Genomic DNA, 16,725 nt, shown 5'->3' with positions numbered 1-16,725 from the left:
CTTTTGACTCTCCAGGGCCGCTCTAGGCTGGCACCTCGCCGGCCGGCTCCGCAACTCAGTGGTTACTGGGCGGGACCGTGACGTCCTTGGCGTGGCTGCAGGGAGGCCGCGGCGGGGAAAATGGCGGACGGAAAGGCGGGAAAGGAGAAGCCTGAGAAGCCGCAGCGAGTTGGAGCCGCCGGAGGTGAACACAACCCCAGCGTCGCGGGTTGAGCGGGATGCTCTGGGCCTTTCTTTGAGCTCCCCGGGGTGGGGGGCGTAGGGTGGGGCGAGAATGGGCGGATCTGGCGCTCACCGGCCAGGTGCTAGGCCCAGACGAGCCCCGGGCACGCCCGGTGCGGCCCGCTGGGATCCGGGCCCACATCGCCTCCTTGCCGGGGGATAGTCGGCCACTGTTCGTCACCTCCTGCCCCCAGCGGAGGCCATGGTTACGAGGAGAAGGGAGATGGGCACCAGAAAGGGGGATCGAACTAGGGGTGGGACCAGGAGCGGCGATGCAGGAACCGCTACCGCCACACTGGAGACGCACATCACACAAAACGCGTACACACAGTGGGAGGAACCGAGCAGTGGCCGCAAGCCGAGTTTCCGACGGTGCCGGCCTCTCAGTTACACTTAGGGGTTCATTTGCTGCTTTCTTTTCTCCGAGGAGGTGGATTACCCCGACCTTTGCTTTTTCCTTTATTTTAAAGCCGAATACTGACCCTGTAACGCGATGGGTCGAGGCGATGGAGGAATACTTTTTTCTGCCCGCTGCTTTAAGCCGCGGGGTCTAGGGATAGGTTTTGGTTGCCTTTTTTGAAGTGTCTGCCTTTTCTGAGTTAGGCTGTTGCCTGCTATCTGCATGCCAGATATTTAGGTGGCTAAATAGGCTAGTATGACTCTTCCTGTATATTGTTACGACGTAAACTCAGGTTACAGTTACACCCCATGTTTTGTTATTTGGATCTTGTGCATTAGGGAAAAGCATGTAATATCTCCAGCCCGCCCTTTGTCGTAACAAGGCAAATAACACGTGCGAGCTGATCATAATATCTTTAGAATGTTTTAAGTATTACTCTCTATTCTAACTCCCTCAAGTTCTTGTTTCTGAAAGTATTTTTTTTTTTTAATTAAAGTTTATTGGGATGACAATTGCTAGTAAAGTTATATATAGATTTCAGGTGTACAATTCTGTAATACATTATCGGTATCTCACATTGTGTGTTCACCACCCATGAAAGTATTTCACATGAGAAAATAGAGAACATTAATAGCATATAAAGGCAACTGTTAGGACCTACTAACATGAAGTTTAATGTGAATTGCCTTGGGAACAAAAATTGAGAAGTGTAATGTTCAGTTACTTTGGACCCAGAATTTGCTCATTAAATAACTTGTGCAGTGCTGTTAGTTAAGCCAAAACACTCCTCCCTCCTCACTCTCCCCCGTTTTTTTTTTTACTAGTAAAACAGTTTACGAAACAACAGTTTAAACTATCTAGTATTATCACCTCAGATAGTTTTTCCTCCAAAAATTATTGTCATGGAAATTATCGGGTAAAAGTACATTAAAAAGGAGTAGTTTAAGGAAAAACAAAAATCTATAGCCTAAAGAATCTTATCTGGCCTTTCGACTTTCTTAACTTTTAGACTGGCTTTGCCTGTGTAGGAGATGCATTTAACATGCTGCCAAAATGAACCTTAAGTGTCGGCATAATTCCATTATATAATTTATCTACCACCCATTCAGTTAGGGATAATTAGCTCTGTAGTATGAATATTAATGTTTTTATTTTAGCATATTTTTGTATGGGGACATGGTATAAAATTATCTTTGCTAAGTGGTATTAAAAACTACGGTGGTGACTTACAATAAGTAATATCCTTTAATAATTTGCCTGGGGTGTGCCTTACAAAAAAATAGTGCTGTTGCATATAAATTATTTTTGAATATCATATTTTTAACGAGATTGTACAAAGGAATGATAGTTAAAACAATATAGTGCTTATTGCTACACTGTTTTGAAACACTATGAAGTTTGTCTTAGGGACTTACCTAGAGAATTCTGATTTTTTTAATTCCTATTGAACAATCCAGAAAGTTGGAAGCATAAGTATTTTTAATGCAATTACTTCCATAGTTAACATAAATTTATGTCAACAAGAGAAGGTATGTACTTGAACCACCTGCTGTCACCTTAAAGTGAAGAGATTATCTCTTATAATGCTAAGGGTGAGGCCTTAGGTAGATTTTTTTTTTCTCCCTTTGGCTAAATTTTTGTTATTCCTTGAAATAAATAGAAATTTTAGAGAAGAGCTATTCATAATCATAATCAGTGTCATTTCAGGGTATTTTCAGTTATCTAAGACCTACTTTAATGAAATTGACATTTATTATGGCAGACACTAGGAGGGTCTTAAAGATATTCTCATTTAAGCTGCACACCTGTCCTGTTGGAGGGGTAGCTGTGTGTCCTTTTTTCAGATGAAGAATCTATCAATATGCATGCAAATGGGTCGTGAAGGGGACACTTAAACTTTCTTATTAGGTAATATTTTTCGAAGTAAGATACCTTTGTGCTCCAAGGCCCTCCTCTCCTCAGCTATTCAGTGGCGGGGGAAATGCTTGTACCATGTGTAATTTGATTTCACATTAAGTAAGCTACACATTTTGTTTGCTCAGATCAAATACAAACTAGATAAAATTCCTTATATTAAAATATTTATAGATAAAATAGTAATTTCATATAACTATCCATGTTTTGTTATAAATTGATTTGTGATTTTCTTATTTTTAAAAAACTAAACATGTTTATTCATCCTTTAAAATATAAATTATATTGCTAAAAATTTTCATCTTACTAATCTATGGTCATCAAAAATTTTGTTTTCCACAGCCCAAAATACAAAGCATCTCATTAAATAAATTGAAAACAGAGGTTTTATTAAAAGCCCCAAATATTAAAGTAGTACATGTTGTGTTTGAAGGAAAGCACTTAATGGACTTAAGAATTGATGTTGATATTTAATGGTATATTTCAAAGCTCACGTTAGTTTGAAATAATTTTCTAATGAGCTATATAAAGAATTATAGAAATTATAGTAACAATCACACTGATAACAGATTTGGCTGTCATATTTTCCCATCTTCATTATTTCATTTGCTTTATTTCCTAAATGTTTTGTGTATCTTCTGCATAATTGTTAGAAAAGGATTATATAAAGAGAAAATAACAAATCAATCCACGCTAAGTAATGAGCGCTAATACTAGTGGACCTATCTTCCTTCACTCCTTTTCCCACACCTTTTCATTGAAGAAAGAGTAGATGTTTTCTAAAGCTATTGAGTATTTCCAGTTGCTTACAATAAAAAGAAAAGAAAAACTTTTTGAGAGTGAGCAAGGCCAGTTATTTACTATATCCAGAAATAAATTGCTGGATCTGAAATCAGTCGTGTAGAAATGACCTAGTAGACATAGTATGTTTAGTTTTCAGTGTGCACCTGAGGTATGGGTGGTCTTAATAGCTTGCCTCTTCAGATGACAAGAACGCAGATGTGAATAAAATTGAGTTTGCTGTCAGTTGAGTACTTAATTAATAGTAGAGTAGTTTTCCCAGCTCACCTTTTCATGCTACCTTTTTCTGGAGCAGTCTTTATAGAAATCTTCTTACAGCATCATGAAGTTGGACAGTACTATTGTGTTCCGTGTGTTAGCACATACTAACTAGTTCAGCTAATTGTCACATTTAATGTTATTATAGTAAGAATTGTTTTCACTTTTCTTATTTGCGATTTAATTTTTCTAGATTCTTCATTTCAAAATTATTTTTTCTGGGTAAAAGGAAACCTAGAATTAAGTAAAGATAGATTTTAAAAGAACTGGAAATCTTGACTGATTATATAGCCCTTGAGTCACAGTTCAAAGAGCAGTTACACTACAGTCAAGACTGTTTTTTATGCTATTTGTTTTGATGTTTTTCTGGGTTTCTGTGTGTTCCAATACAGAGTTTTCAATTGTAGCTGGGTTTCAGTAACCAAGAAGTTATCACTGTTTAGGTTTTCTGTAAATTAAAGCTATAAGTAGAAAGCAGAATAAAATTTAGCATAAATGATTTTAGTTATGAACATAGAACAAACTTTGCATAATACCTTTTTTTAAAGAAATTCTAAATTGAGTTCTGTATTTCTACCTTTGATAGCAATCTTTCACTCTTCAGGTGGTTTTGTAATTTCATAGCTAAATAAGTGAAAGGCACTTCCTGGAGAAATTCCCAAAACCTAACTAACCCTGCTTAATTCTTCCCCTACATTGTCATTACAACTCTTACCCTTTGTCCAAAGGAATAAAGAGTTCCTTTTATTTTTACTCTAAACGAAATCTAATGTTCTCTTCAAAGTGTTCATTAACTAGAGACCCTATAATTCCAAAACTATATAGATTGAGATCTATAGCTTCCGGTTTTTTAATCCATTACTTGTCAGTCTATTTCTGTTTAATTTATGCCTTGTCCCCCCATTCTAGCTTTTTGTCCTGTTTTCTTAGCTATCGTGAGGACAATCCCTTAGAGCATATTCTCTTTCTCCATAAATAAACTATCCAGTGTAGCAGAATACATTCAATAGGGTGAATTGGTAAAACAGGGAAAGAAAATAAAAATTTTAATAACAGCCTTCCGTTTTACCTCCCAGTATATTCTTAAATAGCCTTTTTGTATAACAGACCTAAGATATTCAAGATGTTACCTAATTTCATCATTAATACAAAAAGGAACAAAATTACTGAAAGACATCTTTCATTCCAAACTTTTATATATATGTGTGTGTGTGTCTGTATGCCTTCTGTTTCAAATTACACTTAGCTCATCTTTCTTTCATGAGAAAAAATAATGTATAAACCTAAGTATGATTGTTAAAGGCTCTTAAGAATAGAATTGTTAAAGGCTCTTAAAACAGGTGGTAACCAAGCTTTCAAAGTAGAATTAAATTACTCAAAAGGTGATGACTTTGAAATCTTCCTTGAACTTCCTTTACAAGTAAAGATTGTGTGAGATGTACATGAGAAACACATCACGAGGAACACATCACTCAAGAAAATTACTCCAGACTTTATTAACATTGTAGTCAGGTAATGGGTTGTTCATTAACTAGGTGCTTTGTATAACTAGTACGTTATTGAAGGATATTAGAAATTATTAGTCAAATGTATTATCCCTATGATGTGACTAATTGCTCACAATCTAGTTTGTGTAGAAGAATTTATAGACCTTAATTTAAAAACCAAAATCTCACAAATAACTATTGTACAACTTACATAACAGTGCTTAGTTGAAGGGCCTTTATTTTTTGTGAACTCTATGTTTATAATTTTAAATTGCTCTGTATTTTATGCTAGTTAATTCATGGGAGCCTCTTCTACTGCCACACAATCTCAGTTCCTGCTGTATACTCTAACAAACAGTGGAAGAGACTGTTGGGTCAGTAGGTGACAACTGCAGAGGTATCTTCCTTATAACGATGCTTTTTGAGGTTGCTGCTCCCATCAATCTGCTCAGTAAAAATAGCTCATCTTGGTAAGTTGTTTCGACTTCACCAGGACCTGAAGAAGAAGCAGAAAAACCTGTGAAAACTAAGACTGTTTCTTCCAGTAATGGAGGGGAAAGTTCCAGTCGCAGCGCTGAGAAGCGATCAGCTGAAGAAGAAGCTGCAGACTTCCCAACAAAACCTACAAAGATCTCCAAGTTTGGATTTGCCATAGGTAGTCAGACGACAAAGAAAACCTCAGCCATATCCATCAAACTTGGATCAAGTGTGAGTTGTTATTTTATATATGCTTTTCGTAGTGGGTCTTAAGAATTTGTTTTGGAAACCGGCTTTAACTGGGTTAGTTAAATTAAGTATAGAAGGGTAGATGGGGGCATTAACTTATATTAATATATATAAGTATTTAAGGAGTTTCTAGCTCTGTGTTCAAGAAAGATCTGGATGAATTATATCTCAATAAAGTTATGTTTTAAAAGGTTTAGAATATGAAAAGGAACAACGATTATAGGGATGATATTTATAAAGTAATAGCTTAGAATTTTTCTAAGCTGAGCAAAACCTCTGAAAATTATTTTCAGAAAGAATTTTAGCTTATGTTTCTTACCTTTTAATTCTAGTACTGTTAAAAATAATCTCTAGCTATCAGTTATTTTATCTTAGAAGATTAATATTAATAAGGTATTGCTTGATAAGAAGAGCTTCCTTATTACCCTATTTTGGAGCAACAAGTGGACACTGATATCCTGTAACAGTACTTTTCAGATGAACTTTTAATCCCTTGTTTTAGTGTGTAAACCTTGAATTGATACTTATGAACCATGGAGTGTGTCTGGAAAGTATTTGAAATATTAGATTGAGGCTCATGAGGTTTAAAACTTTGATTCTTTCTGACTAGTAAAAGAGCCAGTTTTACATGGTTCAACCAAATAGATCTCTTCTTTAAGTTACTTATAGTGTATTGCTATTGGCTTTAGAAAATAGTTACATTCTTGTGTAAGGAGGAAAAAACCCTAAAATTGCTTTTGAGTTATTTATTCGTGTCTATTCTGTGAAAATTAATACCATGTTGCCAGACATATACAGCTTTTTTCTGCATTAGATGTTCATTCAAAGATCTTACAAATAAGATACGAATCAAATTCCACCTAGAGTTTGAGCTACACTTCTAGTTTTAAAAGAGCTACCATTCCTCACAACTCCAACTCCCACCCTATGCTGTTTTGCCTTTTTCTGTCTTTGTTTTGTTTAAACTCAGTCTGAACAAAAGACATTCATCTTGTGACTTTATTATTTATGACTACTCCCTATTTGAACTGATCCTTTTTGTTTCACCTGGGTTTTTTAAAAAGTTGCATAGACTTAACTGCATAAATATTTACCTTTTGTGGATAGTCATTAAACATATATTCTCATGTACACTTCTCATACAGATGTTCCCCTTGATAATAAATTTTACTGTGGTTCAATACACCCCTAAGTCAGATATCCAAACCCCTGCATTTTCTAAATCATTGACATGATTTAGTTACTGTTCATCATATTAGATGGGTGGGATGTGTTTGAAAAAGTCTACTCAGTAAAACTTTTAATCTTTGGAAAACTAAAACCTGTTTTCATAAAATAAACTATCATGTAAACTATCTCCTTGGGGGATTTCCGTGTTGGGTATAAAAAATAGTTGAAATTTTTGCTTTTGATTATACGATATGGAAAGATAGTTGATCAGCCAACAAATACGTACTTGGTCTTATGTGTATCTACATCAAATACATGACTTCTTTAAAAGATTAAAGGGTGTTTCTAGAATCACTATGCATAATCTCCAAATTAACATTTTTATTCCTTCAAAAAGCAAATGTTGTTTATAAAAAGTATTTTGTATGTTATGGAAGAAGAAATGGTTCATTTTGTTTGAGCAGATCAGAGAAGATTTCACTGATAAGGTGATGTTTGAGTTGGCCTTAAGTGTAGGCAGGAGGCAAAAGGGCGTCTCAGATAAAAGGAATTTCATGGAAAGGCAGCTTAGCTATGAACCCACCCAGTACATTAAGGAAAGTGTAGTTGGAAAGTGTTTGGAAGGCAAATGTAGGATAGAAAGCCCCCAAAATGAGACCATCGGACCAAATCATAAAGGGCTTGTATTCCGTATTATAGTTTGGCTTTATTCTTTAGGTTCTAGCAGAGCCGTGGAATAGTATAAGAAATCTTGACCCTTAAACAAATTTGCATTTTAGAAATATCACTCTGTATAGATCGCTCAGCACAGAGGATTAGAGGGGGGGAAAAACAGAAGGTGGGGAGATGGTGTTTCTAACAGTAGTTCAGGCAAGTAGTGTTAAGTGGCCTTAGGTGTTGGTATTGTAGTGGTATGATGGGGACAGAGGAATATTTAAGTTTTTAATGCAAATTTAATCAGAACCTTACAATAAAATGTGCAAGTTGAGGAAAAGGTTTTCTAGCTTAGGTACTTACAAACACTGTGAAACTAACATACCTATGGGAGCTCTAAGTGGAGCTGTCCACTGTGCAGTGGGCAGATGACATCCTATTTGGAGGTAGACATGGGATTTTGGTAGTTAAAACTTTGGGAATGAATGAAGTTGGCTAGGGAAGTATAGAGAAGGAAAGGTCACTAAGTATAGACTCTTGAGTATCTGTCATTTAAGGGAGGGGAAAGAGAATAAAAGGTCAGAGAATCAAGAATAGCCGATAAAAAGCAGTGTCACAGAAGCCAAGGTACAGGTGTTTTCAAAAAGGAGCTGATACAGAGTCAAGTGCCACACACTAGTCATTAGTGACCCTACAAAATCAAGGTCACTTGATTCTAGGTGAGTGAGGAATAACGGAAGGTGTAAGGGAGGAAGCCAGATTGCAGTGTGTTGAAGGCTGAATGGGTGATGAGAAGATTGGAGATAGTGAAAACAATTTACTTCAAAAACGTAGGTTAGAGCAAAGAGATGGTATGGATGAAGCATGTTTATAGGCCAAAGGGCAAAAAACTAGCCAGGAGTGGTGGGGAGGGAGAGAGATATGAATCTTTGTCTTTTATGTTCCCAAGCACACTGTATTTATTTTGAATGTTACTATGGGAAAATATTATTAATCATTTCCTCTTACCTGTACCAGGTACCCCTTAGCTAAATGATACTAAATTGTAGGTCCTAACTAGAAAATCTTTTACAGAAGGAAAATAAATGGACAATATAGTAAAACATACCCATTGTTAACTCACGTTTTCAAAAAGAATGGATTTGTCCAAAGTTTGTTCTGAGTTTCTTACTATTGTTTCTATGAAAACATAAAGTTGAATCTTTGAAGAGAAATTATTTATATCATTAAACAAGGCTGTGTAAACCTTATGTGATACTCTTTAATGTTTCTTCTTCAGAAGCCTAAAGAAACTGTTCCAACTCTTGCTCCAAAAACCCTTTCAGTAGCAGCAGCTTTTAATGAAGATGAAGATGTAAGTTGACAACTAGTCTTACTTATTTTACTTTAACCAGTTCTTTCAGGAAGCTATTACTGGCAATTGTAGGTTGTATTAATGGTACTAGTAAATTTCCTTTGCAACTCTGAATAGTTCTTTTTGTGACACCTGCAAAATCTGGATATTACTGTATTTATTTGGTTGTAGGATTATTTAAAATGTATTGACTCTGGGGCAAAGAACTTAAGAATCAGATCAGCACATGCTTGTTATGAATAATAATTAAGTCTGTACTAGGAACTACGTAGTATCCAAAAAAAGAAAAATTCAATATTGCCACCTTTAATTTTATAGTTGAAGTCTTCAGTGGTGAAACATTATACATGCCTTAAACTTGAAACGGCAGCTCGAGTGCCTTCTCCCTTAAGCCCCATGAGGAATAACAATTAAACAATGCAGGTGATTCTGCTAGAAGTTTTACTCAATAAGCACATATTCCACAGTAAGCATGAGGTGCTTATCTGCTGTTCTCTTGGGCAGTCCTAGCTCCCTCATGCTTTTCACAGTATCCCTTTCTTACCAGGCTTGTGAATGACACACGGAATTTTAAGTATGATTTTCACCAATTTTTTTCTTTAGTCTCTGACTTTAGAACTTAACCCCCATTTAAGATGTGACCCCATTGTGTAACAATTGTTACAGGGTCCATGAGAAATTGCTGCCATAAGGAATCTAGATAAAAATTACACATTCAGAAGAGCACAAACTCTGGAGCCGGAGTGACTGGGAAGAATATAGAAGAGAAGAAACATGAGTTAGGCAGGATTTTGACAAACCAAGGAATACTTTTGTAAACTAAGACATCAGTTTTCAAATCACAAGTGGTAAATACTAAGCTCCTGCATTTGACTGGACTGGAGGTTTTTGTAGAAGAGTTTTGGGCACTGATAAATGTGGAATGATTGGAGCCCAGATCAGTAGGTAAAGAATTACTGTGATTATCACTGTATTCTGCTTGAGACATTTACTCATTCTACACATTTTAGTGCTTTCTGTTCACTAGGTACAGTGGGATTACAAACATAAATTAGAAACTCAAGCTAGTAAGGCAGAGATTTATACATAAAATACTACAAAATGAAAAATCACCAGTACCTGAAGAGATGAAGTGATGTGGAAATTGATGGAAGGATGAGAGGCTGGGTAATAGATGGAGCAGCATGGAAAGACCACAGACTGGCAGTTGGTAGATCTGGAGTTATTTCCTGCCCTGTTATTAACCAGTAGAAAGCCTGTGAATAAATCAATTTACCTTTGAGGAGCCTTAGTTTTTAAACTGTAAAATGAAAGCTCAATTCAGAGCACAGGACTTTAAACTATTTTTCAGAGAGTTCTGGGGTTCTATGGGAGTGTCTCAGGAGGTACTGTGCGGGTAGGTGATGCCTAACAAGCTGGGCTCTGGTCTCCTGCCCGTTTCACTTAGCGAGTCTTTTACCTGTGATATTGGGAACCCAAGTAAGAATTTGTTGAGGAAAAAGAGTATTTCATTGCCCCGCCTCCCCAAGAAAACTTAAAAAGTACTAATTTAAATAATGTTTAATATTCTCTGCCATCTCTAAAGCCATCTCTAACATTGGTAAGCACTTTGCTATGTACAGATTATAAGAGGGAAGGGCAATAAAGGAAGAAGGGAGCAGCATGTGTAAAAGTAGACAAATGGTAAGCATCTACATAATAGTAATGGCTTACTTTGAATAGCTAACAATTTGGATATATTTTCACGTAACTTTATTTTACTCCATATATCCCTGTGATATGATACGGTTATTTCTATTTTGGAAATAGAGAAATTAAGTAAAGTATGCATAAGTATCTGCTAATGCACACAGTGTTGAACTAAAACTTAGGTCTTGTGGTTTTTAGTCCTCTGTTGTTTGCATCATCCCTTACTGTTTTCCCTAATTATTTTTTTTAAAGAAATTTTGGACAGGTTCAGACAACACTCTTTCTGCTGTGAGATGGTAATGATAATGAAAGATAAACTTGTCTCTTAGATAAAAGAACACATGCATCTAAAACCTTCATCTGAGTCTTCCTTTTTCTGTAGAACATAGCTAAGTAACCTGAGCCTGAAACATATTGGACAAATATATAAATTTAATTAATTTTTTATTAAAAAAAAGTTTTCCAGTTATATTTCTTTTATTTAGACTCCTTTATTTTGGACAATTCTTGGGTCTTTCTGTGTATTTCATGTCATTAACATTTTGAAGAGTTCAGGCCAGTTATTTTGTATAATGTCCCTCAGCTTGAATTTGTCTGATGTTTCCTCATGATTAGATTCACATTCCTTCTGGCAGGAATACCACGGAAATGATTCCAAGTTCTCAGTGTGCATCATATCAGGGAGCACATGTTCTCAATATGTCCCATTACTGGCAGTGTTAACTTTGATCATTTGGTTAAAGTGATGTCTGCTAGATTTCTCTGCTGTCAAATTACTGTTTTACCTTTTCTAATGAAAATTTGTCTTGGGGATACGATTTGAGAATATGTGAAAACTATAATGTCTTAAACATTTAGTCACAGTGTTAACATCCATTCGTGATTCTTGCCCGAATCAATTATTATGTTTGCAAAATGATGATTTTTCTAATTCTTTCATCTCTTTTATGTTTATTATCTCTTACAGTAAAGAGGAGCTTTTCCTTAGTTTTATAAGTGTAGGCTTATGGATTCTTACTTTTTTTAACAGGCTGTAATGTTTAAGTTCTCCCATATTTGACCTGTAGAAACCCTTTAAGCGGGATCTTAAGGATACCCTTTTAAAAAAGAACCTTTAGCTCAGCAGCAGCATTTATACAGAAAAACATATCTAAAAGGAACTTGACTAGAAACATAGCTTTTCAACAGGTATAAGTAGGGAAAAATAGCAGGGAATGATGGTAATTATACTCACCATGTAGGATTATTAGGTTTTTAAAGGTGTACATATTAAAACATTTAACACAATGTGTAGCACATAATAAACAAATGGTTTTAGTTCTAGAATATCAAGTCTTTACCAAATTTTTAAAATGTAAAATCAGCACACCATAAGATGTGTATTTCTTTTTAAAATGTAGTTAAGATAATTTTCTCCTCTTACCAAAATTTATAGTATTGAAAATGTTAAAAAGCTTAGATAGAAAATTTAGCATATTAGTAATTAAGTGAATTTAATCTATATGCAGTTATCTCTGTTTACTTTTTTTTCTCCAGAGTGAACCAGAGGAAATGCCTCCAGAAGCAAAGATGAGAATGAAAAATATTGGAAGGTATTATAAATTTTCTTTCAAATATATGATGATGAAAGGAGAACTGACTCTGGGTGGTGAACACACAATGTGATTTATAGATCATGTAATACAGAATTGTATACCTGAAATTTATGTAACTTTACTAACAATTGTCACCCCAATAAACTTTAAAAACATTTTTTTTTCATGAATATTGTAGAAAATGTTAGTGAATTAAGAGCAAGAATAAATTGCACATAATCTTTTAGTGTTCAGGCTTTTCTTATGTATTTGGGCAAATAGTTTTGTTTTGTGAATTATCAATGATCTTATTTTCTCTCCTGGTAAGAGAAAATGAGTATCTTAAGAAAATAATAACTTAAGGCTATTTTTTTTCAGATACATGTAATCTGTATATTTTTTTTCAAATAAGAAATAGCTATGAGAAATGTTTCTGATTTAAGATTTAAATTTAAATTTTTTTCTGATATGAAAAGAAATGGTTTTCATTCATTTCATTTATTATATTCCCACCACTTAATCTTGATCAAAAACGTCCTTTTTTCCTTGGCAACTTAGATGCCAAATTTTACTTACCGAAGTAAGACAAAATATTTTCATTTTCCTTCATTGTTTCTATTGTCATGGAAATAACTTTAAGTTAATATACTGTTCAGTTTCCTGTCTTTGTATGCATAAATGGATAACTTATAGGCTAGTAAGAAAGTTCAGCTTCAAACCAACCCATATTAATGTCCCCATTTCTACCAAATGTTTCAGCTCCCAAAGAACTAATTGCTAGGTCCATAAACAAGCATCAGTCTTGAGATTTTTGGTATAGGATTCCAATGGGAACAGTCTCAGTGGGACTTAGGGCCCAGCACCTACCTTTCATATGAGATCTAACTAAGGAATTCATCTGACATTGTAACACAATCTCAACACCCCATATACATGTATCTAAACATGTAAAATTGAAACCGTTCATGAAATGACCTGAATCTTTTCTGTGTCTGATGCATCTTCATGTTTTTCTTGTATTTCATTTTTTTATAAATGTTGATGGTAAGCCATCATTGATTTTGTGACCTTATTAATGGGTTGCAAATAACGGTTTTAAAAACTATAAAGGTTGCTACCCTTAGCTGTGTGTCAGAATCATCTTAAATGTTTGTTAAAACTACAGATTTACCTGGCCCCCTCAGCCTACTGAATCTGAAATTTTAGGACTGGGTCTGTGGAGAGTATGTTTTAAAAAAGCTTTGTAGGGGCTTCTGATGTTCAGCCTGTGCTAAGCAAATGTGTTTTGATTGAGTTAAAAACGTGGCCCAAAAGGCTTTATATAACATTTTTAATAAATTTCTTTTCTTTTAACACAGGGATACACCAACATCGGCAGGACCAAACTCCTTCAATAAAGGAAAACATGGGTTTTCTGATAACCAGAAGCTATGGGAGCGGAATATAAAATCTCATCTTGGAAATGTCCATGACCAAGACAATTAAATGATGTGTTTTGAAATTGGGGTGTGGAGTGGGTGTAAAGTTAAAAGGAACAGTTTCCTTTTTAAAGAATGATATAAGACTATCTTTGGAGCCGCCTTTTTTTTTTTTTTTTTTTTTTTAAGATTGAGTGGTACACTAATAAATGAGAGTTTGAAATTAGAGGTAATTTATGTTTTATATACAGATTTCAAGACATTTGCTAATTTTGTAGTTTCATGTGATTAGTTTCCAAAGGTTACAGATAATTAAAAAAAAATCAGAAATGGTACCTTTTTAAGAATTGCATATTTTTTTAGACAACTATTAGCACATTAAGAGGGAAGCAAAAAGTTATTGTCTGTTTAAACTGCAAGCAATTACTCTCTAACTTAACTTCCTCATTAACCTAAACTTTCTGGCTCCCAGGAACAGCCTTATAGAGAAGGGAGTATTATATTGGGAAGAAAATGTTACTGGACTATTGACTGAAAGTAAATTAGATAAAGTTACAATATTGCTTTTTTTCCTACTGGGCATTTGTTTTGTTTCAAGTCATAAATTAGATATTGCATTGCTATCAGTGGATACAGATGCTTAGCTCTTTAAAAAAACTTAAAAATTTTATGTAAACTGTTGAGTATTTGAAATAGGCCACTTCACCTTAACGGGTCTTGTCTACCTTCATTAGTCTTCAAAGAACAACTATTTGCTACCAAAGTAAATCAGTATTTTGAATGTGCTTCTCTTGATTTTTGTTATAGCTAGTTCCTTAAGCATTTCCACCAGATCTTGAGGCAAGTCATAAGGAAGCTGTTTCTTTTAAAATACAAACCACCACCAAAAATTTTAAATGTACATAGTGCTTAAATATTGGGCTGTTTTAGTTTTAAAAGATAAACACCAAAAAAGTCAGCGTTGTGTGAAGATGGAAAATGAGAAAGATGCACTTTCTGTAACTTTGTCAAAACTTTTAAGTTACTAACTTGTGAAATCCAATTTGATTTGAACTTACTGTAGGAATTCTTATTTAGTACAATAATATGGTTTCGGTGTATACATATTAACAGTGGCCTCTCAAAAGCACATTTTAGGTACTGAAAACAGAAGGAAAGAAAATGCATCTTTAAACATTTTATGGAATCTTCGACCACTTTGTTAGAGCTGTGTGTTGTAGGGGGTTTTTTTTTGTTTTGTATTTTTGTATTGTATATGAATTCTTTTTTAATGTGACAGTTAAACACATCTTTAAAGGCACAGTCATAGATAAAAGAAAAATGCAGTATAATCATTTCCTTGAAAACTACTATGTTATATTTGTGGGCAGCTTCAGACTGTCTTAATGGTGGTAACTAGATAATAACTCAGCTCTTTTAATGGGTAATAACTCCAGAGAAGCAGCCTGTATATATTCCTAATACTTGTTCACATGCACTTACAGTTAGAGTACGCCCCAAGTAAAACAATGGAAATGTGCATCGAACTATTAGTTCTTACTTATATGATTTAATTATATCAAGATACATGAACTTAACTTGCTTTAATGTAGGCAAACTTTTCATTTTTGTCCATTTTACTGTTTATGTTGAAATAACATCCCTCTCCTACATATTCTTGACTCAAATATTAACATAAGGTCAAGATGGGAGAGAGAAACGACTGAGATGAATGTCTTTACTAAAATAACCAATAAATTTGTCAAACTCAATAGTGTTCTTATTTTCTATTCCACTTCATTGTTGCTGGGGTTTTTTGTTTTCTGTGTGTTTTTGTTGTTGTTTTTTTGTTTTTTTGCTTTTTTTTTTTAACAAAGAAGAGACAAATGTTACAATGGTTGCTCTTGCCCAGATTGTTGGCCAAATCAATGGGAGATGTTAAATTATTATTTATTGGAGTCTACCTAACTTAGCACTCAGTTCTATAGCTTCATCTTCCTCCTTCACTGCCAAAGTGTAGTCCTGTGTTCTGTGCCTCAGAAGATCCAGGCATATCTTTGAAAACTAGGTGGGTGAAGGAATTCTCTCACTAGTGTCTATCATTCATTAGTTCTGTATAGCTTCTTAATGTTTATAATACTGCTGACCAATAAGTCCGGTCTTAGTAAAAGAAAAGATTGAGTTACATTTTAAAATTATGATTCTTACCTAGTTTGACCAATTACAAATGAAGGCTGTGAGTTTCAAGTGTTTTTTTTTTAACGATCAAGATTAGCTTGACATACTATGAAGGGATTGTTAAAGTTCTCTTCTGGTCAAGTGAAGATACTTTTTAAATTTTTTAACTTCATTTTGAAAAAATTTCAGATTTACAAAACATATTATGAAAATATAAGGTATTTCCGTGTTCTCCAAATGTTAACATCTTATATTACCACGGGACAATTGTCAAAATCAGGGAATTAACATTATTACAGTATTTTTATCTATTGTACTATTGTTCTACAGACCTTACTCAGATTTCACCATTTGCTCCACTACATGCTTCCTAGTTGAAGATCCACTTCATTATCACACAATGTTTAGTTGTTGTCTCTTTTTAACTCCTTTAATCTAGGACACTTCAGTGTTTGTCTTTTATGACCTTAGACTTTTTGAAAAGTATAGGCCAGTTATTTGTAAAAGATCTCTTAATTTGGGGTTTGCAGTTAATAAGTATTGTGGGAAAATTCTTGGGACCACGTAAATACCCTATTTCTGATCATACTTGTGCCCACTAATTGTCAGGCATTCATGCCCCACCCCCGATGATTCTTAATGTACTGCTTGCCAAATGATGACTTTCTGTTTCTATCATTCTACTATTAGTAGTTGAAATTCTATTATGAGGAAGTTTTCTTCCCCATTCTTTATTCAATTAATGATAATGGGCCCAAATGTTCTTAAGTTACCTTATAGGTTTTAACCCATTACTACCATTTATTTATTTTATTACTCAAAATGTTTCAGATTTGCCCAAGCAGACTCCTTCCAGTTGACCTCATGTCTTTTTGACATGTCCCCATTCTTTTAAAAAATA

The 16,725-nt window shown here is 34.6% G+C and overlaps 1 protein-coding gene across 1 annotated transcript; it reads left to right on the top strand.

Annotated features, from left to right (window-relative positions):
• Positions 1 to 56: 56 nt before the first annotated feature.
• PCNP (PEST proteolytic signal containing nuclear protein) lies at positions 57 to 15,418 on the top strand. The gene is made up of 5 exons (XM_019711210.2): positions 57 to 184; positions 5,576 to 5,790; positions 8,912 to 8,986; positions 12,212 to 12,267; positions 13,608 to 15,418. Exons 1-5 carry the CDS (start codon positions 121 to 123, stop codon positions 13,732 to 13,734), a joined length of 537 nt encoding a protein of 178 aa, XP_019566769.1. The 5' UTR covers positions 57 to 120; the 3' UTR covers positions 13,735 to 15,418.
• The last annotated feature ends 1,307 nt before the right edge of the window (positions 15,419 to 16,725 follow it).

Source organism: Rhinolophus sinicus, linkage group LG01, assembly GCF_036562045.2.
Source record: "Rhinolophus sinicus isolate RSC01 linkage group LG01, ASM3656204v1, whole genome shotgun sequence".
Classification (NCBI taxonomy): domain Eukaryota; kingdom Metazoa; phylum Chordata; class Mammalia; order Chiroptera; family Rhinolophidae; genus Rhinolophus; species Rhinolophus sinicus.
Note: the sequence above shows the minus strand (reverse complement) of the source record. Positions and strands in the feature narration are given on the sequence as shown.

Excerpts from the sequence above, each read along its gene's own strand:
- PCNP (XM_019711210.2), top strand. The coding sequence starts at position 121 with ATGGCGGACGGAAAGGCGGGAAAGGAGAAGCCTGAGAAGCCGCAGCGA. Across the intron at positions 185-5,575 it reads GCGAGTTGGAGCCGCCGGAG|GACCTGAAGAAGAAGCAGAA; the intron begins GTGAACACAACC and ends CGACTTCACCAG. Across the intron at positions 12,268-13,607 it reads AGAATGAAAAATATTGGAAG|GGATACACCAACATCGGCAG; the intron begins GTATTATAAATT and ends CTTTTAACACAG.